This window comes from Pungitius pungitius, chromosome 14, assembly GCF_949316345.1.
Source record: "Pungitius pungitius chromosome 14, fPunPun2.1, whole genome shotgun sequence".
Lineage (NCBI taxonomy): Eukaryota > Metazoa > Chordata > Actinopteri > Perciformes > Gasterosteidae > Pungitius > Pungitius pungitius.
The window spans coordinates 14,267,756-14,293,407 of NC_084913.1; the positions used below are offsets into that span (position 1 = coordinate 14,267,756).

Here is a 25,652-nt window from a genome sequence, read left to right on the forward strand (position 1 = left end):
AAACAGCAAGCGGGTACTTGCTCAACATTACCCATGTGTTTCAGACATGGGAGAAAAAGTATTTTAAATTATGTAATTTAAGTTATCATTTAACGTTTAACATTTAACATTTTTGTTTCTATCATCTGGCATTAGTTATAGTATTGAAGGTTTTTATATTGATGGTAAAACAAAATGACTGGTATGGATTGACCTTTGAATGAGTGCTTTTTTCACAAATAAATACATTTTCCTGTCTGATTGAATATTATAATGAAGTAATCCGTAAAATTAATCTGCAGAAGTGCAGTTTGATGCTTGCTCCGTGCTTTGTAGAGGGCAGTACACACACATTTAATAATTTCTGAAAATGAGAAAAATAAATTGGATTAATTTTGTTGGTGAATCACAATGTGAAATGTTGCACTATAATTTAACTGACAGGATTTTACATTTGCATTTGCCTCTCCTATTTTTCGTTTGTAAGATGCTTCTTTTTTCAGTTGGTCCAAGAAGATTATATTGCATGCATTTGTTGTGTTTGTCAGTAGGTGAATTGAAACAATTCTACAATATGAATTTGTGCTTTTCGTATACAAAGAAACGATTGAGCTGAAGGGGGCGGTAGTGCGCTGCAACCTCGCATCTCGGCTGCCACTTTCGAAGGAAGAAAAAAAGGGCACGCGAGGGTAAGAAGAAGAAGAACCACGTGATTCGCACTAACTGGATTCCAAGATGGCGGTGGTAGTGCGGAGTCTGCAAGACCAGCTCGAAAAAGCAAAAGAAAGCCTGAAGAATGTGGACGATCATATTCGTAAATTGACGGGACGAGACCCTAATGAATCAAGGTAAAAAGAAAAACACCGAGATTTTTATGTGATAAGCTAACCACACTTCTTGCATTCAAATGACTAGCGTTAGCTAAATCTGCTAGCACTAGTCGTTTAGCTAACGTTACTTCGCAAACACTACCATTTCCGCGCGTTGTTTTGCGCGTGTGGTACTTACATGCGGTCGCCAAAGCAACGTCCGAACTGATGATATTAGCCACACTAAGCTAGTGAACGCATTTCGGGATGAACACCTGCTCTTAATTTCGGAGTCGTTACGCGCCGACTGTGCAAGGCCGCGCAGGCGCAGTTTGGGTGTCGCCCCCAGTTGACCGATACCCCTTTCGATACTTCAACCAAATGTTTCTAGACTTCCCATTTGCCCCCTGACGTTATTTATTTGTGTGTTTGCAGGCCGGGTCAGAACCGTCGGCTGGGCGGCCCCATGGCAGGCCCGGGTGGAGGTAGAGGCAGAGGATTGAACCTGCTTAGGTAAGGTTTCAGTTTCCGTCAGTGCCCTCAAGCAAACTCATTTGAGATGGACATTTGGTTCATCTCTCTTCCAATCTTCAAGGTACAATTTTGATTTGGCTAATTAATAACCCGTCCATTTTATTGAGAGAATACAGCTATTGTGTGTACACTCTAAATATTCAGAGGGTAAACTGAACACGTCTTAATATATTTCTTCACCTGCACAAAAATGAATGATCAATGAAATTGACTCCTCGGCCAACAGTAGAAACTGTACATCCTCATGAAGGTATGGTGTCTTGCAGGACTCTTTCATGCGACTGAATATGGTTTATCATCCAGAGGGTACTAAAGACCTTTCTGACAAAAAACGGAAATGCATAATCAATGTGGAAGTGGACTTCCTGTCAAGTGTCAACACATCAGGAGATAACTTTGCTCACAGATTTACCTACAATTACATTTGCTGACGTTGCAAGACTGGTGGAGGAAAACTCTGTCACCAAAAAGAACAAAATAAATAAATGGTACACATTTTTCCTTGAGGAATTTGTGCATCAGTATCAAGTTTACTTAAGTGAGAGCGATCAGGGTAACTGTTAGCTACTGAACTGTTAACTAATGTAGAATGACACATAATATATATATAGAATACCTTAATAAAGCATTATAATCTGCTTTTAATTAAGCGTTGTGGTATCAATGTTTGTTGGTCTTGTGTGTAGCGACAATAATGTTAAAGCAGAGTGCAGACGTCAACAGCTGCCGCTTTTAGCACCGCTCAAACACAGGCTCCGTTTTTGTTTTGGCCGTGAAATTGTTCCAAGGAAAAGAGTAGCACACATATGTCAAACTCGCCGCTGGTGTTCGGCGGTCGGAACGTGAGCACTAGTCCAGTCAGCCGTTCGGTCGAAGCGGGCAGTATCTGGCCAAACCTGAAATGAGTTTGACACTCCTGGGCGAGGGACAGCCTCTGGTTTCAAGCGGCAAACAGTGATCCCTAAAACGTAGTCATCTGAGGTAAAGTGTCTGCTGCAGACACAAGTGCTCCCATAGATATACGAGTGTTGCCCTTTTTAATGCTAAAGTTTGGTCCAGTACGCTACAATAACTTTTTCTCATTTGTTTAACGTTGCCCTAACCAAACAGGAAGATTACCTCAACGATTTCGTATTTCCAGTAACAAATACGGAAGTTATGAAAAAGGTCTATACACCAACAAGTATCGTGATACTTTCCTACAATCATCTGTATACAAAAACCTGTTTTTGTCATTTGTTTGGGAAACGGTAGCATGTCAAATACATAACAAACAACGCTTAACAAAAATGTGTTGACGTGTGGATTTCTAATTGGCTGGAAAGGCTGGATTTTTAATCGCCGCATATTCGTCCTTCCACAGGCGCAGTCTCTCAGACATGGGAAGCGGCGGCCCCCCTGCCAAGCAGAGGGACATTGAAGGAGCTCTGCTGAGGTGAGATTAAAAATCCTACTGTCATACCAACAATTCTGCACAGCATCTCATGATGGTGCAACATACAATGACAAAATAAAACAAACATGCGGAAAGGAATAAGTCAAGTACAATAGTAAAGCGAAATTACTTTCACTTAATTATCAAATGTATCTAGTTTAAACTAATTGCTGAAATTGCTCTTGGGGACCCTTTCATTATCCATTATTCATCATTTCAGGCCAAACGTCAATCAGGAAGTAAAACGATTCGCCATCGCTTCTGTTTGGTGCAGTCATTCTGGGTTTTTTATGTGTCCTTTGGTTCAGAATTAAATCACTTGGATTCTGTTTGTCCTAACTGATGTGAGCCACAGCTGACAGCTTGCTACATTTAGGGAGAAGATGTGGGGTCCAGGTGTCTTATTTCTTTGTCTGCCTGCAGGTTGGCGGGGGACCAGAGGGCCAGGAGAGACTCGCGGCAGGACAGCGACGCCGACGATGATGACGACGTTAAAAAGGTTTGGAATAAGGATTTAATCGCTTCTGTTCACATGTGCAGCCCTTTTGTGGGGATACATGCTTAACGTCTGAAGGACATTGGCTGTTTTTGAAGATTTCTGCCTGTCATGTTTTCTTTCAGCCGGCGTTGCAGTCGTCCGTGGTAGCTACCTCCAAGGAGAGAACACGCAGGGACCTCATCCAAGATCAAACCATGGATGAGAGGGGCAAACAGAGGTAGGCCGGCATGAGCTGAAAGCCCACTGAGAGCCTTCATAACCCTCTGTCATATTTGTTTAAACGCACCAGAAGACCTAAAGTGGGGAATGGAACACTGCAGCATGGGAATCAAAGGAGCCATAATCAAGTTGGCAGTCGTGTGTGTGATGGCGCGTTTGTGCTCTCATTCAGGAACCGGCGTATGTTCGGCCTGCTGATGGGGACCCTGCAAAAGTTCAAACAAGAGTCCCATGTGTCCACAGAGAAGGTGAGGAAGATCCGTCAGTTCATTGATATTTTGGCCATTGAGGTAGACGGGCAAGGTCAATTTACAGACTTCCTGAATAGTAAATGGATTCATATTGGCTTATTTAATCAACCGCACAAAGATACAAATGTACTCCTTAGAGTTTCATTGACTGGGGCGGCTGTTTTTCAGAGACTAGTCTGCAATTTATGATTGTACATCTTTATCGTGTTTGGTTCACAATAGGGTACATAAAAAATGCCGTAGAAACCCAACTCGTTTTCAATTTTCCGCTTTAACTCATCCCGTCTCCATCTTCTGTCGCCCCCGCAGCAAAAGCGTCGTACGGAGATCGAGCAGAAGCTTGAGGTTCAGGCTGAGGCTGAGAAAAAGAAGGCCGAAAGTGATAAAAGAGAGCTGTTCGAAGAGAGGAGAGCCAAACAGACTGAGCTGAGACTGCTGGAACAGAAAGTGGAATTAGCTCAGCTGGTAAGAAATATCCAGTAGAAGCAGAACATTCAGTTTGTGCTTTCATAGCACTGACCAGTTATTTGTATTTGGCAATAAAGGGTTAGAAAATGACTGCATATAAATCATATAACCTTGTACATTGACAGTTTTATTTAAACTTGCATTTCCTCCATTGTCAGCAAGAGGAGTGGAACAGCCACAACGATCATCTGGTGAAATTCATTCGTACCAAGACCAAGCCTCACATCTTCTTCGTACCTGGAAAAATTTGTTCCGCCACACAAAAACTCCTCGACGAGTCCACCAAGAACCTAAATGGTCAGTGGGGTACTTTTTGCTGGAAGCACTTTGTCCGAGTGTGTGTGTGACGCTTTGTAACCTCTGTGGCTTTGGCGATATTTTTGTCCACAGCCGTGTTTGAGGAGAGGCGTGAGGCTTTTACCGAACACCTCAGCAAGATGGAGTCCCGCCCCCGGAGGCAACCAAACCGCGACCAGGACGGAAACATGGCAGCATCAGGGATGGACCACTCGGCGGAGGGTAAGCCCACAGGTCAGGTAGTCAAGGGGACAGGTAACAAGGGGGATGCAGAGATGGAGGATGAGGAAGACGAGGATGAAGATGAGGACAGGGAAAAGAAAGGAGACAGAAACTTTGCTGCGCAGGAATACAAAGGGGAGGAAGTGTTTAAGAAGGATGATGTGGAGATGGTGGAGTTGATTGAGGAGGAGGAGGAGGACGAGAAGGTAGCAGAGGAGGGGATTAAAGACGTAGAGGGCAAGGGGGAGAAGGAGGAAAGCTTAGGGTCAGAGGAGATGGAGGTGGGGGGCGGGCCAGAGCAGGTGGACAGGAGGAAGGGAGAGGAGGAAGGAACAGTTAGAGAGCAGGGGCCCACTGACCTCCAAAGTGAGAAGAGCCAGGACACCCAGACCTCTGAACCAGCTGCAGCCAGCCAGGGAGCAGAAAACCCCAATCACCAGCCCCAGCCCGGCCGCACAGCAGGGGAGCCGCCAGTAAAGCCCTCTGAGAACACGGCATCCGCTCCAACCCCAGAGCCCCAGACGGCCCCCCCGCAGCCAGGGCGGGATGTCATCCCTGACTCCGAGGTCCAAAACTCGGCACCAGAGAAGCCGGAGGTGGAAGAGAAACCAGGTGACGAGGCTCCCCAAAAACTTCCTGATTCCCAGGAGGCTCCCAGTATCCCCCCCGCGCCCTCTAAGGGGAAGGACACTGGGAGAGGGAGGCAGAAGGAAAAGGAGCCCAAAAAAAAGCGTGGTCATAGCAAAAGCTCCTCCTCTTCCTCCTCTGGCTCCTCCTCGAGCTCAGGCTCCTCATCGTCCTCTGGGTCAAGCTCTTCCAGCACATCCTCGTCCTCGTCCTCATCATCCAGCAGCCGAAGTCGCAGCCGAGACGGCAGCAAGCGCAAAAGGAGGCCGTCTGAAAAGGCCAGGGATCGGAAAAAAGGAGAAGAAAAGGCTAGCCGCAAGAGAGGAGGCAGGGACTCAAAGGGGCCCAAAGAGAAGGAGGAGAAGAAGAGGAGCGAGGAAGGGAAGCCCCGGTCGTCCCGTAGCGATAGGGAGCATAAAGAGAGAGACAGGAAGGACAAGAGACGCTGAACGGGTGGAAAATATGCTACGTTTATAATTGAGCATTTTCCCTTAAAATGTCATAAAGGCCTTTTGGAGGTTTTAACATTATTTTTCTCAGTGTAGGGATTGAAAAGTTGATGTCAAAAAGGAAGAGAAGTGGATCTTTTTTAATAATTGAAAACCAGTGTGACAGACCAGATTATTCGGGACTTCCTTTAGTCGTGTCATTTTTATCTTCGTTATGAAAAGCTCTTTGTGACGAAGATTGTTGAATGTCTTATCTTATTCATAATGCCACAGGCTGATGCAACGTGAGTCATCGCACTATTAGCTGTAACATCAACTCACACTAGTGATTTCAAGTTGACATGACAACGCTGTTCAGCCCATTTCCAACTTCAAAGATGTGTATTTCACCACGTGGGTATGTGTGATTTAGCCCAAAAGCTGGTTTTGAAAATGTTTTTTCCATTTTTTTTTTGTACTGTAAAAGAATCTGCTTCAATTAAAAGGTGAAATATAAACGTTGTGTGCATTTTATTTTAACACAATAGGATGGCAACTGTTTTCAGCAAACAAATCTGATTCCTTGTTGCAGGTATTGGACAGTTAATTGCCAAAATAAATGTTGATGCTGGCCTCTTAATAATCTAATTATCCAATCCACACTCGGCACTCTTTCATCTTCGTGGGGGTCACCATCATGTCCCAACCATCTCTGGGGTCATTGTCCTACAAATACCAGTCCCACTAAGGACAAACCAGATGGCATGTTGCTGTGGTAGACATGCTGTTTAAGTATGCCTTAAATTTTGAATAATTCACCAGCAAACACACTTACTTGGAATGTTCCTAACATGGTCAATTTCCCAATTATTCATCTTTGCAACCATTCACCCGGGTTGTATGACCAATGAGAGGGTGTCAGTTTCAGTTCAGTTTATTTTAATACAGAACTCAATTTACAAATACTGATCATCTGAAGATCCAAATAACTTGCTTCATTGAGATGGTCTTTGGGCGATATTCACAACGTGGTTAGAAAGTTCTTTGCTTTAAGAGTCCATCTTTTTGCCATTTGGTTCTTGTTGCTTCACTGAGGGAGAATGCAACACATTCCTCCATGTCTGGAAATTTCACTCGGGCTGGTCCACCAGGTCATTCTGCTCAAAGTATCTGCAGGAAGGAAAAGGTAACCAAGGGCGCATGCACCAGTTTTATCCAACTGAAAAAATAAATAGCCTAGTATGATTTAAAATATATATTTGTTCTTGTTATCTACACATGATCATCCTCTTAGCCAGGGGTTTGGAACGTTATGTAAAAAGAACAATAAAGTTTAATAAAATCATAAGTAAAGAGGTAGAATGAAACACTAGGGTATGGGTTTACGTTTTGTGCTGCCTTAGTCAATTCAAAAGTGGTTGATTGTAAAAAGATGTTCAGTGTTGTAGTTACCTGGCAACAAGACAGATGAGCAGGTTGAGGGCAGGCAGTTTCTCGTCCCTGTTACTCTCCTGTGAAATCAAAAACAGTTTTAAAAATGTACAGCGATGGTTCTTGGACAAAACAACTCCTTTGGATTCATGGTATGTGGCACAGGCTTGTGAAAGGACGCTCACTGTAAGCTACCACCTCAGCAGGGAGCTTTCACTACCAAAGAAACACTCAATGTAGCCAAAGCAGCAACCAATAGTTTGACGTGATGGCGGCACACATCGAGTCGTACCAGTGTGCTGCGGAGCTGAGCACATCTCCTGGCCAGCTGCCTGATGGAGGAGTGGGCTTCAGGCAGCAGAGGCTTCTCCAGGCAGGCCAACAGGGCGTACAGCCAGCGACCCTGGGATGAGCGGGGCATATGTGAGGTGAGCGGTGCATATGTGAGGGGGGGGGGGGCAAAACAATTTGGAAAAAAAAACAAGCAGACTCAGGTGACTCAACAAAGTGAACTCACCAACTGCGGCGCAAACTCGTGTTCCTCAAACCACCCAATTAGGACTTCCATTACCATCAGCACTGTGGACTGATGACACGCAGAGAGAGGAGGGATGTAATCAGAAACTTGAACTGATTTAAGAATGTGAGCTATGACGGTGAAGAGGAAGAGGCTGCTCACCTGGTTCAGTCTGCTGACTATGGTGAGGAAGGGGGGGAAGCCTACCTGAGCATGAACACACGGTTCATTAGCATATATACCGGATACCTGACAATTAGGTTCAATTTAAAATCACAATAGTTCATACAACCTTGGTGTAATCCAGCGCCGGCTCTGCTTCCTCATCTGTATTGCTGGACGAAGAGCCCAGATAGACAGTCTCCCCTAAACAGAACCTCTTCCAGCCCTCCTCATCTGTGAGCGTTGGCTGTGGGACACACACACACACACACACAAATGTGAAGTTACAACAAATACAGGTGTTTCCAGTGATCACCCTTCTGCTCAGACGTATGCTCTCCAGGTATGAAAACGATCAATTGACACAAATGAACTTTGTGACGCATGTCATCCCCTCACCATCAGCACATTGTCATCCAGAGTGTGGCTGCTCCAGTGATTCCGGTTCTTTGTGATGCTCTGAATGCAAAAGACAGAACCCACAAATAATTGGACTGGGGAAAGGGATTCTTATATTCATTTACCCTGCCAATCGGCACAATTGCAAAACACATTCAAAGCAGGTGAACGTTGCTTTACCTGCCTGACATCTGAGAAGTTACCGACTTGACGTTGCTGCCAGCTGAGGCTGGGGGAGAACCCCTCTGGAGCCGCATGGCAGCCCGCCACCTTCACACAGAGACACCGCTTGAAGGAATAAACACACTATCCCACCCACGCCAGCAGTCTATACTTTGAATTAACAGTGTAGCTACTAATACAATAGTGATTCGATTTGTAGATTCAAAAAGACAACAGTTCAGCTAATGATTACTTGTAACCTTAACTGGAGTTACTCAAATAAACAGCAGCATGAAAAAAAGAGGATCATGAAGAGATGTAACGTATTCTTCTCCCCCGCTGTGTGTGCGCATTTACTCACAGAGGCATTGATTGTTTGTTTCTTCTTCAGTTTCTTGGGGTCGATCTGAGCAACCACCACCTCCGGGCATAGAGACGCCTCCAACCTGCCGGAGAGCACATTTTTCACATGAAACAGTCTTCATGTAATTACAACCTGCACTCACGTCAAAAACAAACACTTTCAGTCGAGGCGAGTTGAGTGCGCGTGGGACTGGAAGCATTCAATATAAACATACAAAATGTATTTTAACTATGGCTGTCACGATACAATTCTATCATTTGGTTCAATGAGGTTAGTTAGCTGGGGCCAATGTTAGTTATCTGAGGCTAACGTTAATAATGTGAGGGGAACTCACTGGACCTGCCGGAGGTACTCCCGGGGGTTTCTCGGCGGTCCGTTCGGGTCCAGGTCCTCTGCAGCGGCTCCGAACTCAACGGGCAGAAGCCTCGGCATTAATTCCTCCACGTCCGACTTCATGTTGAAAACAACAGAAAGCAGACTTCTATCAAGACATGTGGCCACAAATGTTGTTGCGTATCAAGCACTTGTGATGGGATAGCGTGCGAAACCAGTCCCCCAAACTAGGTAGCCATCTTGGTTGGGAGCGCGAAGTGATGACGTAGAAGCCTGCGCGCCTCGGTGGTTGTTATGGTGAAGTGGACGCCACACGAGTTGTAACGCTAGGCTGAAGTCCACAAAGGGTCACGACTTAGCCTGTTAAAAGATAATAATGATTATAATCGGTATTAATGTATAAATGTATTCCACGGTGCTATGTCAATTGTGGAAGCTCGTCTGTGATGTTGAACTGAAATAGAAATAGAAGTTTACATTTTAAAAATGTACAAAACCTTTGCACAGTGTCGGGATAATGCTGCATTGCCAAACAGCTCTTGTATGTTAATGATTATCCTCACTAGCATTATTTCTTATCTCATCTCTCTCATTTACCATTGAGTCTTCATGACAGCAACAGCTTAGAGTCAATGTCCACTTGCCAGCACAGCTGGCCGCAGTTCTTTAGGAGTTAGTATGGACATTTCCTATTGACACACTCCTGTTAAAACAACAACCATGGCTTTTTCACAGACATGCAAAATTCTGTGGGTTACAGGCATGGTTTTTGTGATTTTACCTCACTTCAGTTTGGGATTGTTGTCTGACTACAAGATATGTGGAGATACTGAGTGTGAAAGTAAGTTTTTAATCATTATATTGTATTTAATAATACGGTTTATACGTAATTAAGTCTGTATTTTCTGTATTTGTGAAGGTAATCTGCAAGTTTTTGTGTGTTTGTATATTTTAATCTGGTTTTGCGTGTGTGAAGGCCTGTTGAGCAGAGCGCAGGCCACCAGGGACCACCGGGGCAAGGACTGTCGTTTCCTGAGCTTCAGACGAGGGGAAATCATTTTTGTTTACCAAAAACTGACTGGAAAGAGAGAAGACCTCTGGGCAGGCAGCGTGAGTCTGATTCCTCCATATCTTAAACAGTCCCTGCACTGAGTGACTTTTGGCAATGCAAAGACAAGAATCAATGTGAATCTACATTTTAGTGTTTCAAATAAATGTACACCTGATGCACACGCCTGCTTGTGAGGGGAAACAAATGGATTGAGCTGGATAGACTTGAGTCGTTTTCATTAGAATGCAGTACAAGGTTATACTTCCATCAGACACCAAGACATCAGCTCAGTAAATGTGTCATGATTTAAATATATCAGAAAAGAAATAACCACAGCAATACTGTGTTGTTCCAAGAGTCCTCCTGAATTTTCAGAAGCTCTTGTAGTATTTGTGTGTATCAGGCTTACAGTCAAAGCCTTTTTCCAGATGGGATCAGAGCTGTTAATACCCTTCTCATTTCATTTCATTTGCATCACTTAGCTATAAATTATCTCATAGCCGGGGAACCTTAGACAAGGAAGGAAACTTTTCAAGGAAATATCAAAATTGTGCTTCATCTTATTTTTTTGTCAGTTTTTGTGTCCTCCCCTGCTGATAGATGTGTGCTGCTCCAAAATACTGCTGTTGGCTTAAAAAACTCTGCTTTCTTTTTGTTTTCAGATTAACAAACAGTTTGGCTATTTCCCAAAGGAAGCGGTGCAAGAGGAGCAGGTTTACGCTACGTTGGAGAAAGTAGTGGAAACTCAGGTAAATAGGCTTTGATTTCAATAGCTTTTCAGATTGTGGGATTTGATCAAATCATTCTCTTTCATGAAGACAGAAGCGTGTGGTTGCAAAGGAATTTTAAAAAAATGTTATACTGTGCTATGTCTTAAACCCCAAATTAATATTTATTAAAGTACTAACGTTGAACCTGCCTGTTCTTCCTCATATCCTCTCTTAATTCAGAAATCCGATTTCTTCTGCATTGATGAATCTGGTTACCTCATTGACTCCAGTCATTTGGACGATGATGCTGACAATGATCAGAAAAGCCAGGTGTCAGAAACCACCCAAAGAGCTACATTTTCCCGTGACACAAGCGCTGAAAGTACTTCGACATCTCCAGTATCGGTAGAGGACACACCTGCAAAAGAGGAGGAAAGCAAAAGTGCTGGCGACGCAGCTTCTAGGACAGACGAGGGAGCGCGAGAGACTCCGGCGGCTCCGGGGGATCAAGGTGGGTCTGCCCCCTCTTCTTCCTGGCTCGGTTCCTCAGTGACAGGATGGTTAGGTCTGGCGGAGGAGGATGAAGCCGGCAGTTTGGCAGAAGGAGGAAAGACAGAAGAGACGACAGAGAACGGGGCCGATGCTTCTGCCGCCTCTAGCGTGACAGAATGGCTGCGGTTGGGCGGAGAGCGAAAACCTGATGACGTCTTGAAAAGTAGAGAAGCGAACACAGAAAATGCTGATTCTTTCACAGCAACCATGACTGGGTGGCTCGGCTTTGGAGGAGAGACGAAAACGGTAGAAAAAGGGCAAGATGACGAAAGAGAAGATGACAAAGAACAAGCAGAGAGATTCAGGAGTAGAAGGATGTCACTGGATCTAGAAGGAAGCCAATTGCACGAAGAGGAGAAGAAAGAGAGCGGGACATTGGGTTGGCTGGGAAGCGGACTGTCGAGCACGCTGAGGTTCGGCCTGACCACTCAGGACTCAGAGCTCAAGTCAACACCTGAAAGAGAGGCCATAGAGACAGACCAGGAGGAGGAGGAACAACTGGCTCCCGGTTCTTGGTTTGATGTGGGGATCAAGGGCATGTTAGGCTTCGGAGAAGACAAGAGGGAAGTTGACGAGAGCGCAGAAAGTGGTCTTAAGGAGACAGAAGAGAACAAAACCTTTGAGCATTTGACAGACTCAGAGAACTTGGATATCAGTCAATCTCAACGTGCACTGACAGGGGAGGTAGGGACAGAGACTAGTAATGAATCAAAAGTGGGGGAAACTACACAAGACCAAAATGTCCAATCAGAGATCCGAGTCCATGCTGAAAACAACGACGTTGGTTCTTCAGACACCAAGAAACATGTCTCCACTGAAGATGCAGCCACCATGGTCGACCTCAAAGATGTTTCTCCTCAGACCGATTTAGAGAAACCTTTCCAGACTGAGGGCGGATTGTCTTTAATGCTCAAGAGCAGTAAGGAAAAAGAGGAAGACAATGTTTCAGAAAATCTCAAGACTGAGAAACCTACAGAATTAAGATTAATAGAAAACAAGGCTGAGGCTGAGGGTAATAACAGAGAGGCAGGAGGAGACGACAGCAAAACCGCAAGGGGCAATGATCAGGATGTTTATACACTATCTGGCACCAACTTTGGGTCTGACTCTAGTTCTTTGGTTTTGAATTTAAACTCCGAGGGGCAATCTGTGGACAATTTTGAGGACATAACAGGAGATGCGGTAGAGGAAGGGGACGAGAATCCAATTCCGACGGCTGATGATAGAGCAGAACAACGTCGAGTCAGAGGAGCGAGCGGCGGAGAGATTCGGCCTTCGTTGTCTTCGGGCGCAGTTGAGGAGAGCCATGAACCAGTCTCCAATGAGGATGGACCTCTACTTGCGCACAGTGTAGGAGACAATGGTGATAGTTTAGATTCACTAGCTGTGATTGATAGCCCAGAGACAGAGACACTTCTGGGTGACACAGGAGAGGCGGGTGAGACTAGGGAGGGCAGCTCTCAGCAGTTTGGATTGTTGCGTTCTACCAATAAAAGTAAGGACATTAGCTATGAAAATGCCTTAGAGGAGGACAGAAGAAAGCTTTCCACCAATGAAAGTGCAACACAGATAGAGAACACGAGTGCAGTTCGGGAGTCCGTGTCTCCACATTTGCCACAGCAGGCCATTCAAAGTGTTGGTGATGAACACAAGTTAGAGAAAACTATTCCAGAAACTCAGGGCGAAAAAAAACGCCAGCCTGTTCAGAGCGAGACAATAGAGTCCGAGATATATAATTTGAATGAAAGTGGTCTCAAGTCAGCTATATTCTCTCGAAAAGAGACTCAGACTGAGAAAGTGAGGTCAAAGGAAGAGGAAAAGGAGGAGAGTGAAGAGTTGAAGGGTGAGGGGAAACAGCAGAAAGTGAAAGAAATAAAGGAATACGACAAAGAGAAGGAAGGGCAGAAGATAAAAGAAGAGGAGAAAAAGGAGGAAGCAAAGGAGTCAAAGGAAGAGAAGAAACAAGAGGAAGGGGAGAAGATAGAGGAAGAGGAGGAACAGCAGGAAGCAAGGGAAACAGAGGAAGAGAAGAATCAAGAGGAAGGGGAGAAGATAGAGGAAGAGGAGGAAGAGGAGGAACAGAAGGAAGCAAGGGAGGCAGAGGATGAGAAGAAACAAGGGGAAGGGATGAAGATAGAGGATGAGGAGAAACAGAAAGAGGAGGAGAAGACAATGGAAGAGGAGACACAGGATGAAGTGAAGGAGACAAAGGAAGAGAAGAAACAAGAGGAAGAGAAGATGATAAAGGAAGAGGAGGAAGAGGAGGAACAGAAGGAAGCAAGGGAGGCAGAGGATGAGAAGAAACAAGGGGAAGGGATGAAGATAGAGGATGAGGAGAAACAGAAAGAGGAGAAGAAGACAATGAAAGAGGAGACACAGGATGAAGTGAAGGAGACAAAGGAAGAGAAGAAACAAGGGGAAGAGAAGATGATAAAGGAAGAGGAGGAAGAGGAGGAACAGAAGGAAGCAAGGGAGGCAGAGGAAGAGAAGAACCCAGAGGAAGGGAAGAAGATAGAGGAAGAGGAGAAACAGAAGGAAGGCAAGAGGATAATGGAAGAGGAGAAACTGACGGTGATGGAGGACTTAAAGGAACAGAAAAGTTGGGCGGAGAAAGATAATTTAAACGGAGAGGGAGAGAAGGGTGAGATGGGTGAGAGAGAGAAGAAGCAGGAGGTGTCAAGGAGAGCAGAGGAACAGGGTGACGTTAAGGAGTTAAAGCCAGAAGGGAAGCAGCAGGAGATAGAAGAGTTCAAAGAGGAAAGGGAGGTAGAAGACATTGAGGAGCAGGCGAGAGACAAAGAAAAGGTCATGGCCGAAATAAGAGAGGAAGAGGTCGAGGAGATGGAGAACATGGAGGAAGAGGGGATCGTTAAATGTTCAAAAGAGCTTTGCTCTGAAGCTAGCAAAGATGGATCTGTGCAGGACAGGGATGAAAATGATTCTGCGAATGTGTTAAACTCATTAAAGGAAGGGAGAGTGGCGACAGGACAGCAAAATCCAGTAGCCGACAATGATCAAACATTAGCAGACAGGACAGGAGCCAGTCAGCCAGTACCAGTTGAAGGTGTGGAGAACGACGAGGATGTAATAAAAGTGAAGAAAGAAAAGGATGAGAATAAAGATGATGGTGCCATGGCAGATGAAGAGAAAAACAATGATTTGCCACATTCAGGTGAGAGTACTAAACCACTTTCACTTGGCCAGACAACTCAGAACACAGAATATGATCAGCGACTTTCCAGTGAGGCCCACAACACAGAGCTTCAATACACTGAAACCATCAGCAATGGGGTTTCAGCTGAGAAGAAAACCGAGCAAGTGCTCTCTGATCACAAGATAGTAACAGAGGTGCACACTGACAGGGAGGAGAACGCAAAGCATGGCGATTCCAGGACAGATGGAGTGGAAGAAGTTCCTGTTTTGTCTGAAGAATCCTCTCCGTCCGATGGTCACAATGTGGGGACATCAAGAGAGACTCCAAGTGGAGGAGCGTTCGGCCTTTTCAAAAGCACCATTAGCTTTTTCGGATCCCCCGTCACCAAAACCGAGGGGCCTAACGAGTCCACACCAAGTTTGGGCTCAAACACAGGCGAGCCAACCGATGAACAAGCCCCTCCCCCTCCCGAACAGGAAGTGGATACAACCCACGATTCGAATCAGGTTAACGGACAACATTTGCACTCTGACTCTCCCGTCACCGTGTCACTGCCGCGGCCTTGTCCTCCCCTCGCGGAGGCCCGGCGATCCCCTCCGTCCCCAACGCAGACCCCTTCTCACCCCGTGGAAAGCCCCCTCCAGACTAAAACCCCCAACAAACACAACAAGAGCCTCCTAGGCCACATGAGCGCAGAGGAGGCGACCATCCTGACGGATCTCTTTGGCCGACACAAGCTGCAGTTTTTGGACTACACTTTAGGGGGCGCGGGAACCGAGGCCAATCACCCCGATGGCGATGACGCGATATTGTTGGATATAGAGAGACTTCTGGGTCATTACAGAGAGGCACTGGTGGCTCCCAGCATAGGGCTGGCGGACGCACCGCTGGAGGACATGGAAAAGACCAGAACGCTCATCGCACTTCAGAAGCTAGAAACGCTGCTGGCAAGAGTAAGGGAGACTTTCAGCACAGGTGAATCAGACGTCAGCAGCACAAACCACAAAGTATTTTTATGGCCTCAAAGATATTCTTTCAGGTCCTTTGATGTTTGAATTCAAGTATGGATTGGACTTAAAAATCGTCTTAATCAGACTGCATGTGTGTTCCCTGTTCAATGCAGCCAGGGACAGCTCGGTCAGGGAATCGTACCCAACTCACAGCAAGACGCCTGCTGAGGAGGTCCCGCCTGGGAGCCTTGATAGGAACGCTCCAAGAGATGAATGGATTGGGGAGGATAAGGACAAAGATGGAAGCCTGAGTGGAAACACAGCAAAACCGAGGCTGACCGGGGATGAGAGAAGGGTAGAGGAGGGAGAAAGAAGGGAGAGCGAGAGACGGCCCTCCGAGCCCCGTCCTCCCATTCAGCCAGCATCACCACACCCCCCGAAAGGTATGGATGACTCAAGCATCCCTTATTCAAATATATTAAGCAATGAGATATCAAAGGCATCGTCATCCCTCCCTCGATATGACATACAGAAAATGATTTCCAACTTTTACAAGAGTTTAAAGCTTTTGGTTGAATTTGAATAATATACCATTGTGCCAATATGTTTTTTAATCTAATTCCAGGGGTAATTAGGCAGATTGTGGAATTTGCTCATCAGATCGCCAGTTACATGCACGCAGCAAGGGAGCTCCTCATATGGCTTACTTCACAGGTAACAATTAGCTACAGATTTAACCCCATGGAGGCTGGATGTAGGTTTAAATATTACTCAATGATTTAAGTATTAAAATGTTTGTCATGTGACATCCAACTACACAACAACACTTCAAACTAGACATGTAGGCATGTCTACATTTTGATTATTATGGACAAGGCTATGCTTTGGTACTGAATTGAACAAACGTTCAGAGGTCCTTTTAGCAGGGTTGGCATACTGTGTGGTCTGGTGCTTTAAGGATACCAAACTTGTGTCAAGTGATCTCACTCCCCCCCTGGACACTCTGTTGGCTCCGTCATCACGATTCAAGTCCCTGAGTGCCGGTTGGTCTGTTACACACCATGAGCCAGCTGGAAAGCCACTTTTCCCTCAGGGAAACAGTTTTACACGACTAGTAAAGAGTTAAAAATGGACGAAAATGAGGTCAGGTTGGTGAGTACATTATGAAACTTTTGCTGACGGGTCAAATCTTCGCCTATGTCCTACTTGGACCCCCTTGTTATTTGTATTATTCTGCACCCGAAACAAAACATGTGACACGTCGGTGTAAACAGCGCGAGTGTATTTGGTGAAAAGCCAAGTTTGAAATGACAAATTAAGTGTTATTTATTTGGATATATATTTAGACATTGAGAGTTTTCCATTAAGGAGTAGTCACAGCCCTGTGTGTAGTGACACCTGTTTCTTTCGGTGTCACTTTAAAAGTGTTCCGATGTGCCAGTGTGGCATTCTGCAATTGGTGACGTTGCGAGTGAACCATCTACAAACGCGGGGGCGCTAATATATCTACATGGCCCTGTGAGTGCTGAAATCAATATATAAATATATGTTAGTGAATTAAACCAACGTATTGTAATCCCTTTTCATCGTGTCATGGAGCAAAATCCACCCAAAGGGATCTTGATGAGGAGTTTGTAGGGAGAATATAACTCTTCCCCCCCCCCTACGACGTGCAATGTGACGTGTTCCACTCTTGAGCTTGGTGTTGTGAATAGGATGTGAAATCGCCGCCAGCCCGGTTGACGGCTTCGATTTGTGTCACTAATGTCAGCCTTTAAATGCCAACTTTAATCAAAAGTATAAGCTAATGAGATCATTGGGAAATGGCGGAACACACAGCAAGCGACGCGTCGGCCAACACAGCGGCCGACTTTCAGGCGACGGCGGAGGCTTACTACAGTATCGCAGTGGAGAAAGTGAAGGATGTGCGTTATCTGGCAGGTTTCGTTAGCATTTCCTATCTGAAATAATGTAACGGGTTCTCCATTATTGGAGGATAACGTTACATCATTTTTAATTAGTACAGCTCACGTTTGACTGTAAGTGTGTCGGACCAGCGCCGGTAACCATTTGTCAATACAACATTCAGGCGTGTTTGTATACTTGTCCGCAGAGTTAACGTTAGCTATTAATAGTTAGCTAACGTTAGCTTGTCAATAAATGGTAACATTACTATATCTGATCAGGTGCTTTCCTCCTCTTTGGAAGTCATCAAGCTAAGATAGGAAAGGTGTCTACATTGCTGGTAAAGTACTAATCGTACTCCTTTTAAATAACAGCTGTGTAGGAAAGTTTCTAGGCGAACTAGTCATGGCTACAACCTGCAATTTAAACTAGTAAGGCTCTACATACATTTTACAATTGTGAGAATATTAGAGCTACTTGGAAAGGAATAGAGCCGGTTGTTTGGCTCGTTTATGTGAGATACTTGTTGAATGCCAGGCTCCATGAAACCATCTGTAACCTTTCACTTCATTCACCTCAGTTTATTAGAACTAACGTTATCAGTTAGTTTGTTCTATCCACAGTAAATACCCCATTGTGTCAATTCCCACGGTTGAATAGAGTAACCCACATTTACTGAAACCTAAAACAAACAGATTTCTCCTCTTTATTCAGTTTGTGTCGTCACTGCCTGATGACATCAGACCGGGGCCGGACCTGTACGGGTTGTCATGGGAACCGGTCATCGTCTCCAGTCTGGTGGGACTGGTGACAATGCTGTTATTTACCTGTAGATGTTATAGTTCTGTAAGTACACAGCCATGTATGTTACACACATCAACATCACACAGGTTTTACATGTAGTATGGTGATTTGGGATGATGAGTGTTGGTTTAAACATACCAACATACATAACTTATAATTTATGTTCAACAAATCTTTGAATCAATAAAATCCCTAAATTACGTGGTTGATCGTTGATCTTTTTTTATTTCATTCCAGGTCAAAAGCAGAATGTATCGAAGTAAGTTATTTTTCTTTAATACCAATATTATATTTTTAGAGCCAAGAGAAATAATACATCACTAATCTCTGTCAACTTAACTTCTCGGTTTATTAACCCATTAGGAAGAAATCTGTTAGAAGATAATTTGTCTTTATAGGCTCTGTATTCCCTTCTTTTCAGGTAAAGAGCGGAGGATGGCTGAGCAGGTGGCATTGCTGCTGGATGAGAAGTGTAAAGTCCTTGAGGATCTCAGCAAATGTCAACAAGAGGTTGGTACTGGTGCCATTGCTGACTGAATACTGACTGTTAACAGAGCCTTTCTGATACAACACGGGTGTTTACAACTGAGGCCAAATTCATATCTTTTTATCCCCATGGCCTGAAAACGGTCTGAATGAGAGGATGCCGAGCCGCATGTGATCTGAAGCGTGATGATCAAAAAACAGAAACCCTCACATCGTAAAGCTATTTAGGACAGTTACATTTTTTTTATGTTGAATATATTATATATATTTATTTAATAAATATGAGTTTAAATTATGTTGTTGTCATGCTAGCAAGAGTCTTGCTCCTTAGATTTGTTTCCTCATCATATTTGATTTGTAGTATGATGGCCTTGAGAGCACGCTGAAGGAGACTGGTGTCTTGGCTCAAACTCAAAAGACGGAACATCTCGAGGTAAGAGTTTTTTTTAAGTTTAGATATTTTTGTCAGTTCTTATTCTTTTTTAAATGTTTTACCCAAGAAATTTGCTAGGATTTTCACAGCATTTTGTGTGGCCATTTTACCCAGTTGTCTTAAAGAAGCCATATTATACCCTCTGACCACAAGTTGATATGGTTCTTTTTTTGTCTCAATGGAAAGTCTAAAACTTTGGTCAAAAGTAGGATCATTGTAAACAATCTTTTCAGCCTGCTTAAAATAGCTCTTCTCAAAACGACCTGTTTGAGGTTTTATATAATAATAAAATAAAAGTCTGCACGTCCCTCACGCACAGTCTGATACACTATACAATCATATCGCTCCGAACCAGAGTCAGACCTTAGAGGAGAAGATGGGGATATGAAAGCCTCAATGTGGGGAAAACGTCCAAAATGTAACCAACTCACACACATTGCCTCACAAATTTGCTCTAACTTGAACTTTGATTTCTTGCTCCTCCAGGTCAAAGCCAGACAGTTGGGACATGCTAAAAGAGAGCTGGATAGGGATCTGGAACAACTGAAGGATCAACTGGACCGGCAGAGAGAACAAAGGATAGAGCAGGAAAGGAAGGTAGGAGCACACATACCAGAACCAACCATTCCAGCTGTAACATCTGCAATTGTTGATCAACAGTGATATTGGGATATGGTTGGGAATCCATTGCATTAGTGCGATATATATATATAACAACTTGGTTTTCCTTCCAGATAGCTTTGCTTGAAGAAACCATTAAAACCAGTGAAGAAGAAACCAGAGACCTCCTGTCACAGGACGAGCAGGTACCATTCTTCCCTGTCCTCTCCTTTCTCCTGCTTCATCTTTCCCTCCTCCTGGGTTTGAAAATAAACCGCCACCGGTTTGTCCCCAGGCACAAACCACCCTGAAAGTGTACAGTATGAACAGCAATAGACTACAGGAGAAACTGGAAACAGCTGGAGAGGAGAAGGCACTGCTGCAGGAGAGCAATGCTCAGGTAGGACAGCGTACACCTCCAACGACAACAACGTCCCACGTGAGGTGGGATGCACGGCTCAATGCACGGTTCACGGTTCGATGTAATTGAAAGACTCATTATTTTCTAAGTGACCCCCCCTGTTAATTGGCCTCTTTCTCCGAACAGTTGAGGCAGGAGGTGGAGGGATGGGCAGAGAGGGTGAGTGAGTTGGAGGCTGAGATGAGCAGGTGTGAGGTGGCCCACGGTGCTATGCTGCAGGACGTGGCCACCAAAGACGAGCGTATAATGGTACGTTGGCTCTATTACTACGCTGTGTTGTGGCTTGTTGTGTCTTACCTTGAGATTTCCATTAACATCCTTGCTTTATATAATGGGAATCTCGAGAAATAGCACAATAGAAGGATGCTGTGATTGATCAAGGCCAGATATGTGTGTGCGCTTCCAGTCGTTGACCGATCGGCTGCTGGGGATGAAGGCTTGGGATTCGGATATGGAGGAGGGGGAAGGTGAAGCAGAGGGCCAGAAGGAGACGTCCAATGGTAGAGCAGAGGCAAACGGAAAAGCGGAAGTTAAGGGCACACAGGGCCATCTCCAGAAAGTCCAGAAACTCATCTACGCTGCAAAGGTATTTTTATTTCAAGGACAAAAAAGGCTCCCGATGTTTATGAAAAGATCATCCAGAGCAACCACCTTGGTCTCTTCAAAAACATTGTGGGCCTTTTTTCTCGTTCCTATTCACAACCTCTGTACACTCACACACACACTGACTGATACGCTGCGCGTGTACTTGAATGCAGCTGAATGCGGACCTCAAAGCAGTAGATGAAGACAAAGACAGACTGTTTGCCAAACTGAATGATGAAGTCAAAGCAAAAGAAGAACTGCAAGGTGAGTCAGCAGTATGTTTTTGGGTCGTTACTTAGCCGTCTGATCCAGTACACACTTCATGATGTCAGCGTGGACGTGTCACGGATGTAGTGTGTTTGCATATGTGTTACACTTGTGTGTGTGCTTTTGTGTTCTTGTGTAGAGAGCATCAGGGAGATGGACAATGAGAAGTTATCCCTGCAGTCAGACTCTGAGCAGTACCAAGATCAGGTAGCTTCCCCATCGCTATGTATTTGTGTGATATTCTCCTCTATTGTTGATCTACATTCATTTGCTTTTGAATTCATGTTTCTCCTTCAGGTGCAAAGATTACAACAGAAACTCCAGATCATGACAGAAATGTACCAGGAGAATGAGCTCAAGCTACACAGGTATAGACCCAACGTGGAGAAGTTGATGTGAGCTGTAGCAGCTGTTCAGGACGTTGATGGAATTTGTGCATTTCTCAGGCTGCTGACCGTGGAGGAGAAGGAGCGCCTGCAGAAAGAGGAGAAGTTAAATAAAGCGGACAAAAACATTGCGTTAGCCATGGAAGAGCTGAGCAACTACAGGTAGCCGCTCCCTCCCAAGTGTGTGTGTGTCTGTGACCCCCACACACACACACACACACACACACACACACACACACACACACACACAGGAAACACGCGTGGAGTCTCACCTCTACATCACGTTTTCCTTCAGACAACGCGCAGCAGAGATGGAGGAGGAGCTGGAGAAAACCAAACAGTCTTACCAGACTCAAATATCAGCACATGAAAAGAAGGCTCACAATAACTGGGTTTGTAAAATTACAAAAAGTATTCTTTCAGTTTCAGTTTTTGTAAGTGCTGCATTCAAATGACTTCTCTTAACATTGGTCACTTGACTGCATCTATGTGCATGTACTTGTGACATGTTATGTGATCATGGCTTGATTTTACCAGCTGGCAGCCCGGGCAGCAGAAAGAGACCTGGCCGACATCCGGAGAGAGAACAGCCTTTTCCGACAGAAGTAAGCAGACAGTGACCGACGTCCTTACTCGGATTAACAAGAGCATTGTACAAGGGCTCTGTATGAGGTCCTCATCCAGTCGGGGAGTGACCAACGTTAGATGGCGGTCGGCGTACCTTCAGTGTGGGCAGACAGGACAGACGAGAGGAAAGCAATGTGCTGCTGTGGACGAGGGCAGCGACATATAAAGAAATGTCATCCATTGTTTTTATGCACCCTATACAGTACACATAAAGTCTATGAAATGTTTCTCATTTGCTGACTAAAGTTGTGTTTGTTCGCAGGCTGACCGACACTCAGTTTAAGCTCGACGCCCTCGACAAAGATCCCTACGCCTTGGACAGCTTGGCCAGGCCGCTGCCTTTCAGAGGTCAGCACACACACACACACCGTGTGTGACACATGAACTAATCCATCCATTATTCACCTGATCCCATCCTAAAAGCACGAGGCTGCAGATTTACTCAACTTTGCACTAACCAAACTTCCCTTCGCCCTCGCAGCTGAAAGGTCCCCATACGGTCCATCTCCTCTGGGTCGACCTGCATCTGAAACTAGAGCTTTTTTGTCTCCTCCCACATTAATGGACGGCCCGCCTGCTAGACTCTCTCCGAGAGGTACACACACACACACACACACACACGCTCCGTGCATGTTGGAGAGGTCCAGGTGGCTGTAGACGCTTCAACTAGCATGGTCCGTGTTAGCACGCTGTTAGCACTCTGCAAAGTGAATGGCAGAAATATTCATCTTAAAATCTCATCAGTTCATTCGGATCGACATGACTGTTCATCTTTGTCCAACTTACAATCACACCCATTCTGGCCTAATAGTCTGACATTTTGTCCTTGGCCGATTGGTTCTGCTTCTTCCCTTGCCCCCCCCACCCCCCCCCCCCCCCCCTCCCACCCTCTCTTTCTCCACTCTAGGTGGCCAAGGAGAGCAGGATCAGAGCGGAGGCCCTCATTCAGACAGTGGCTCGAGCTCTCCCACGTGGGAGAGGGATCGCAGGGGCCCCCCGCCAGGCCCCTCCGGGCCCCTTGGACCGCCAGGTGTGTGTAAAAGTGGAAGAGAAGACGAGAAACAAATAGAGTAAAGCTGGCTGGGTTTCCAGGCTGTAATACCAGACAGGCACAACCTGACCAGCCTGCAGCAGTCAGTGCACGACTGCAGCTCATGACATCCATTCAAACGGTTAAGGTCAATGGTGGCACCTGCGCCAAGTGGTATAATGTGCATGCTAAATGCATGTGTGACGCTGCATGTGCACTGTGTGTTTTGTGCGCTTTGAACTTGGAAACATCAGTTGTCTTTGAAACAAATGATACAAAAGTCATTCCACCAGAAGTTGCAGCTTTGGAAATAGAGAGCTGCTGATGTTTATACTTAAAATATGAACAAATCCCAATGTGTGCTTTCTATCTCCCGTGTGTCCGTCTCTTAGGCTATATGTTCCCAGAATCAGGAGGTCCGATGTACAGGAGACCACCTGTAGGACCTCTAGGCCCATTACATCATCCCGGTCCTCTCCATCCCAGGGGTCTCCCCCCGGTACCTCCCCACCCTGCAGACATGGCGGGTGAGTTCTCCGTGATCTGTACTGCATCCTGTTGTTCCTCCACAGTGTTCTCATGTCATTCTCACGCTTAACTTTGGTGTGTATGCAGCTGAAAAATGGAAACGTTTTAAATATCAAAACAACCATTAACCATTAACCATCTCGGTGATGGTGGCTCATCTCATTTCCTCTGAATGCAGATGGCTCCTTCAAAGACGGGCCTGGTGATCTTGAACACAGAGAGGTGAGAGATGTGTGTGTGTGTGTGTGTGTGTGTGTGTGTGTGTGTGTGTGTGGATCGGGCATCTGTAACGTTGATGTTTTTCATCCACAGTCTGGTCCTGGGGATCGAAGGACTCCCCCCGAAGCTGATCCAAGGATCGGGGGGGCACCGCCTCCGGGCCACCCAATGGGCCCCGTGGGCGGCCCCTTCCTTCGTAGAGGCCCCTACGGCCCACCGCCTCCTGACTTCTACCCAACCAGGGGACCTCCGGGCCCTCCCATGATGCCGAGTAAGCAGTCCCGGCTGTCTGCGGCCCCTGTTGCTGCCACGTTATGTTGGAATGCCGTCGGTTAACCTGCCGCTCTCTTCCCGTCCCCTCTTTTCTCCAGTGTGGGCTCCTCCACCCCCAGGAATGATGTTGCCTCCTCGTTTCCCTCCCGGTGGGCCCAATGCCCCTCGTCCTTACTACGCTCCCACCATGCGCCCCCCTCTGCTCGACGGCCACCCACATCCCTCCATGGGTCCGCTCCCTCCCCAGCAGGCCGCCTCCTCCCTGTCGCACAGCCAGTCGCCAGAGGAGCACACGCCCCCGCCCGAGGACGTCATCTGAGCCTTGAGCAACGTGGTGATGGTCCGAGCCCGGTTGCCGGTATTGTTTAGTGTGACAGCGACGACCGGAGGGGGTGGGGGTGGTTATTCAATGAAGGGGAACCATCAGCTTCTAGGAAACCATCAGCATTCAGAGCCCACTTTGTCACTGTCTGTCTGCTTCCTCTCTTCTTTCTCTCTGTCCATATCTTTGTCCGACTATTCCCTGTGAAGTAGTTCCTGTTGCTGTGGAGTCACATGGTCAGAGTCACATGGTCAGCAACAGGATCACGGCAGCCGTGAGTGTGCGTGTGTGCGGGCGTGAACCAGAGACAGTTGCTTGTTGGCTTGATAATGCCAGAAAGCCTTTTAATGGCTCTGAGGTTGAAATGTGCATGTTTCAGAGAGTAGAGGGCTTTAATTGTTGTATCATTCGTTTCATCCTGACGGTGCAGAGAGAGAGAGAGAGATTTAAAAAAAATAAAGCTATTTAGCATCTCTGTGGGTTTTGACCAAGATTGGACTCTAAATATTCCCCAAACAAGAACGTTACTTAAGATTGGATTAAATTGCATAACTGAATCACCCCGGCTTCCCAGTGGGAGTTGTAGGATTTAGCCCCCATCAACGGAGCTGTGGTTTCAGACAGCAGCAACTCAAACTTGTGGTTACATAAGCCTGAAACGAGAGGCTCTTGGTAGCTGGTGACTCAGAGCGTTGAGTCCAGTTGACCGACTGGAAGATATCACCCTTGTGAATTTTGTAAAAAGTGATAATTAACAGATGAATAAAGACTTGAAAGATTGAAACGGTGTTGAATTTATTCACTGAGACTGAGCTTTGCAATGTGATTTGTTACTATTTCAATAGTGTTGTATTTACAACATTTGCATCAGCATTGGACAATCTGTAATTATTGCAAATTGAATCTATTGTAACCATAATTGTCCAGCAACAATTTGTATTTGATCATTTTTAACATCTGTTTTTGTGGGACGGCAGATTAGGGAACAGGGACGTTTGTCCTTATTCATCTTCACATCAGACATTTGGACATGTCAAAGCAGGAGAAACCAGAGACAGTAAAACAGTATCAAACTCTGTTGAGCTCAAATTTAAAAAAATGTATCTCCTCAATGTACTGACCTCTATTAAAGATACTATTTCAGATCTAGATTACAAATCTACACAGCTGTAATTTTCATGCTCATACATTCCATTCCCTCAGTGCAATTTGC

The 25,652-nt window shown here is 45.5% G+C and overlaps 3 protein-coding genes across 6 annotated transcripts; 2 read left to right on the forward strand and 1 right to left on the reverse strand.

The window, feature by feature from the left end:
* Positions 1-664: 664 nt before the first annotated feature.
* On the forward strand, positions 665-6,286 carry pnn (pinin, desmosome associated protein). The gene is made up of 9 exons (XM_037487602.2): positions 665-827; positions 1,224-1,301; positions 2,686-2,757; positions 3,181-3,256; positions 3,379-3,473; positions 3,648-3,723; positions 4,036-4,191; positions 4,353-4,491; positions 4,585-6,286. The coding sequence occupies exons 1-9, from the start codon at positions 715-717 to the stop codon at positions 5,787-5,789; spliced, it is 2,010 nt and encodes a 669-aa protein (XP_037343499.2). The 5' UTR covers positions 665-714; the 3' UTR covers positions 5,790-6,286.
* Positions 6,287-6,471: 185 nt separating this feature from the next.
* Positions 6,472-9,474, reverse strand: gemin2 (gem (nuclear organelle) associated protein 2). 2 transcript variants are annotated; one of them, XM_037487603.2, is made up of 10 exons: positions 9,138-9,471; positions 8,801-8,885; positions 8,458-8,547; positions 8,278-8,337; positions 8,009-8,125; positions 7,879-7,923; positions 7,717-7,785; positions 7,492-7,602; positions 7,221-7,279; positions 6,472-6,938 (listed from the first exon to the last, which is right to left on the reverse strand). In XM_037487603.2, the coding sequence occupies exons 1-10, from the start codon at positions 9,257-9,259 to the stop codon at positions 6,899-6,901; spliced, it is 798 nt and encodes a 265-aa protein (XP_037343500.2). In that variant the 5' UTR covers positions 9,260-9,471; the 3' UTR covers positions 6,472-6,898. The 2 variants fall into 2 exon arrangements, with proteins under 2 accessions (XP_037343500.2, XP_062413157.1); XM_062557173.1 differs by lacking the exon at positions 7,717-7,785 and having other exon boundaries at positions 9,138-9,474.
* A 272-nt stretch (positions 9,475-9,746) lies between these two features.
* Positions 9,747-25,241, forward strand: mia2 (MIA SH3 domain ER export factor 2). Of its 3 annotated transcripts, none has more exons than XM_062557164.1 (28): positions 9,747-9,977; positions 10,113-10,246; positions 10,850-10,936; positions 11,138-15,578; positions 15,727-15,996; positions 16,179-16,267; positions 18,173-18,304; positions 18,500-18,521; positions 18,684-18,772; positions 19,110-19,181; positions 19,668-19,778; positions 19,916-19,987; positions 20,077-20,181; positions 20,329-20,451; positions 20,609-20,788; positions 20,961-21,051; positions 21,194-21,261; positions 21,352-21,422; positions 21,501-21,602; positions 21,736-21,832; positions 21,978-22,045; positions 22,330-22,415; positions 22,549-22,662; positions 22,975-23,097; positions 23,490-23,624; positions 23,804-23,847; positions 23,938-24,115; positions 24,216-25,240. In XM_062557164.1, the coding sequence occupies exons 1-28, from the start codon at positions 9,857-9,859 to the stop codon at positions 24,434-24,436; spliced, it is 7,446 nt and encodes a 2,481-aa protein (XP_062413148.1). In that variant the 5' UTR covers positions 9,747-9,856; the 3' UTR covers positions 24,437-25,240. The 3 variants fall into 3 exon arrangements, with proteins under 3 accessions (XP_062413148.1, XP_062413149.1, XP_037343496.2); XM_062557165.1 differs by having other exon boundaries at positions 11,138-11,408; positions 24,216-25,232; XM_037487599.2 differs by lacking the exon at positions 22,549-22,662 and having other exon boundaries at positions 24,216-25,241.
* Positions 25,242-25,652: the final 411 nt, after the last annotated feature.

Coding starts and splice junctions, on each gene's coding strand:
- pnn (XM_037487602.2), top strand. CDS start 715: ATGGCGGTGGTAGTGCGGAGTCTGCAAGACCAGCTCGAAAAAGCAAAA. Junction 828..1,223: donor CGAGACCCTAATGAATCAAG/GTAAAAAGAAAA, acceptor GTGTGTTTGCAG/GCCGGGTCAGAACCGTCGGC. Junction 3,257..3,378: donor ATGATGACGACGTTAAAAAG/GTTTGGAATAAG, acceptor GTTTTCTTTCAG/CCGGCGTTGCAGTCGTCCGT.
- gemin2 (XM_037487603.2), bottom strand. CDS start 9,259: ATGAAGTCGGACGTGGAGGAATTAATGCCGAGGCTTCTGCCCGTTGAG. Junction 7,280..7,491: donor CTCAGCTCCGCAGCACACTG/GTACGACTCGAT, acceptor TTGATTTCACAG/GAGAGTAACAGGGACGAGAA. Junction 6,939..7,220: donor CTCATCTGTCTTGTTGCCAG/GTAACTACAACA, acceptor TCCTTCCTGCAG/ATACTTTGAGCAGAATGACC.
- mia2 (XM_062557164.1), top strand. CDS start 9,857: ATGGCTTTTTCACAGACATGCAAAATTCTGTGGGTTACAGGCATGGTT. Junction 20,182..20,328: donor TGCAGGAGAGCAATGCTCAG/GTAGGACAGCGT, acceptor TTCTCCGAACAG/TTGAGGCAGGAGGTGGAGGG. Junction 21,052..21,193: donor AGCAAAAGAAGAACTGCAAG/GTGAGTCAGCAG, acceptor GTTCTTGTGTAG/AGAGCATCAGGGAGATGGAC.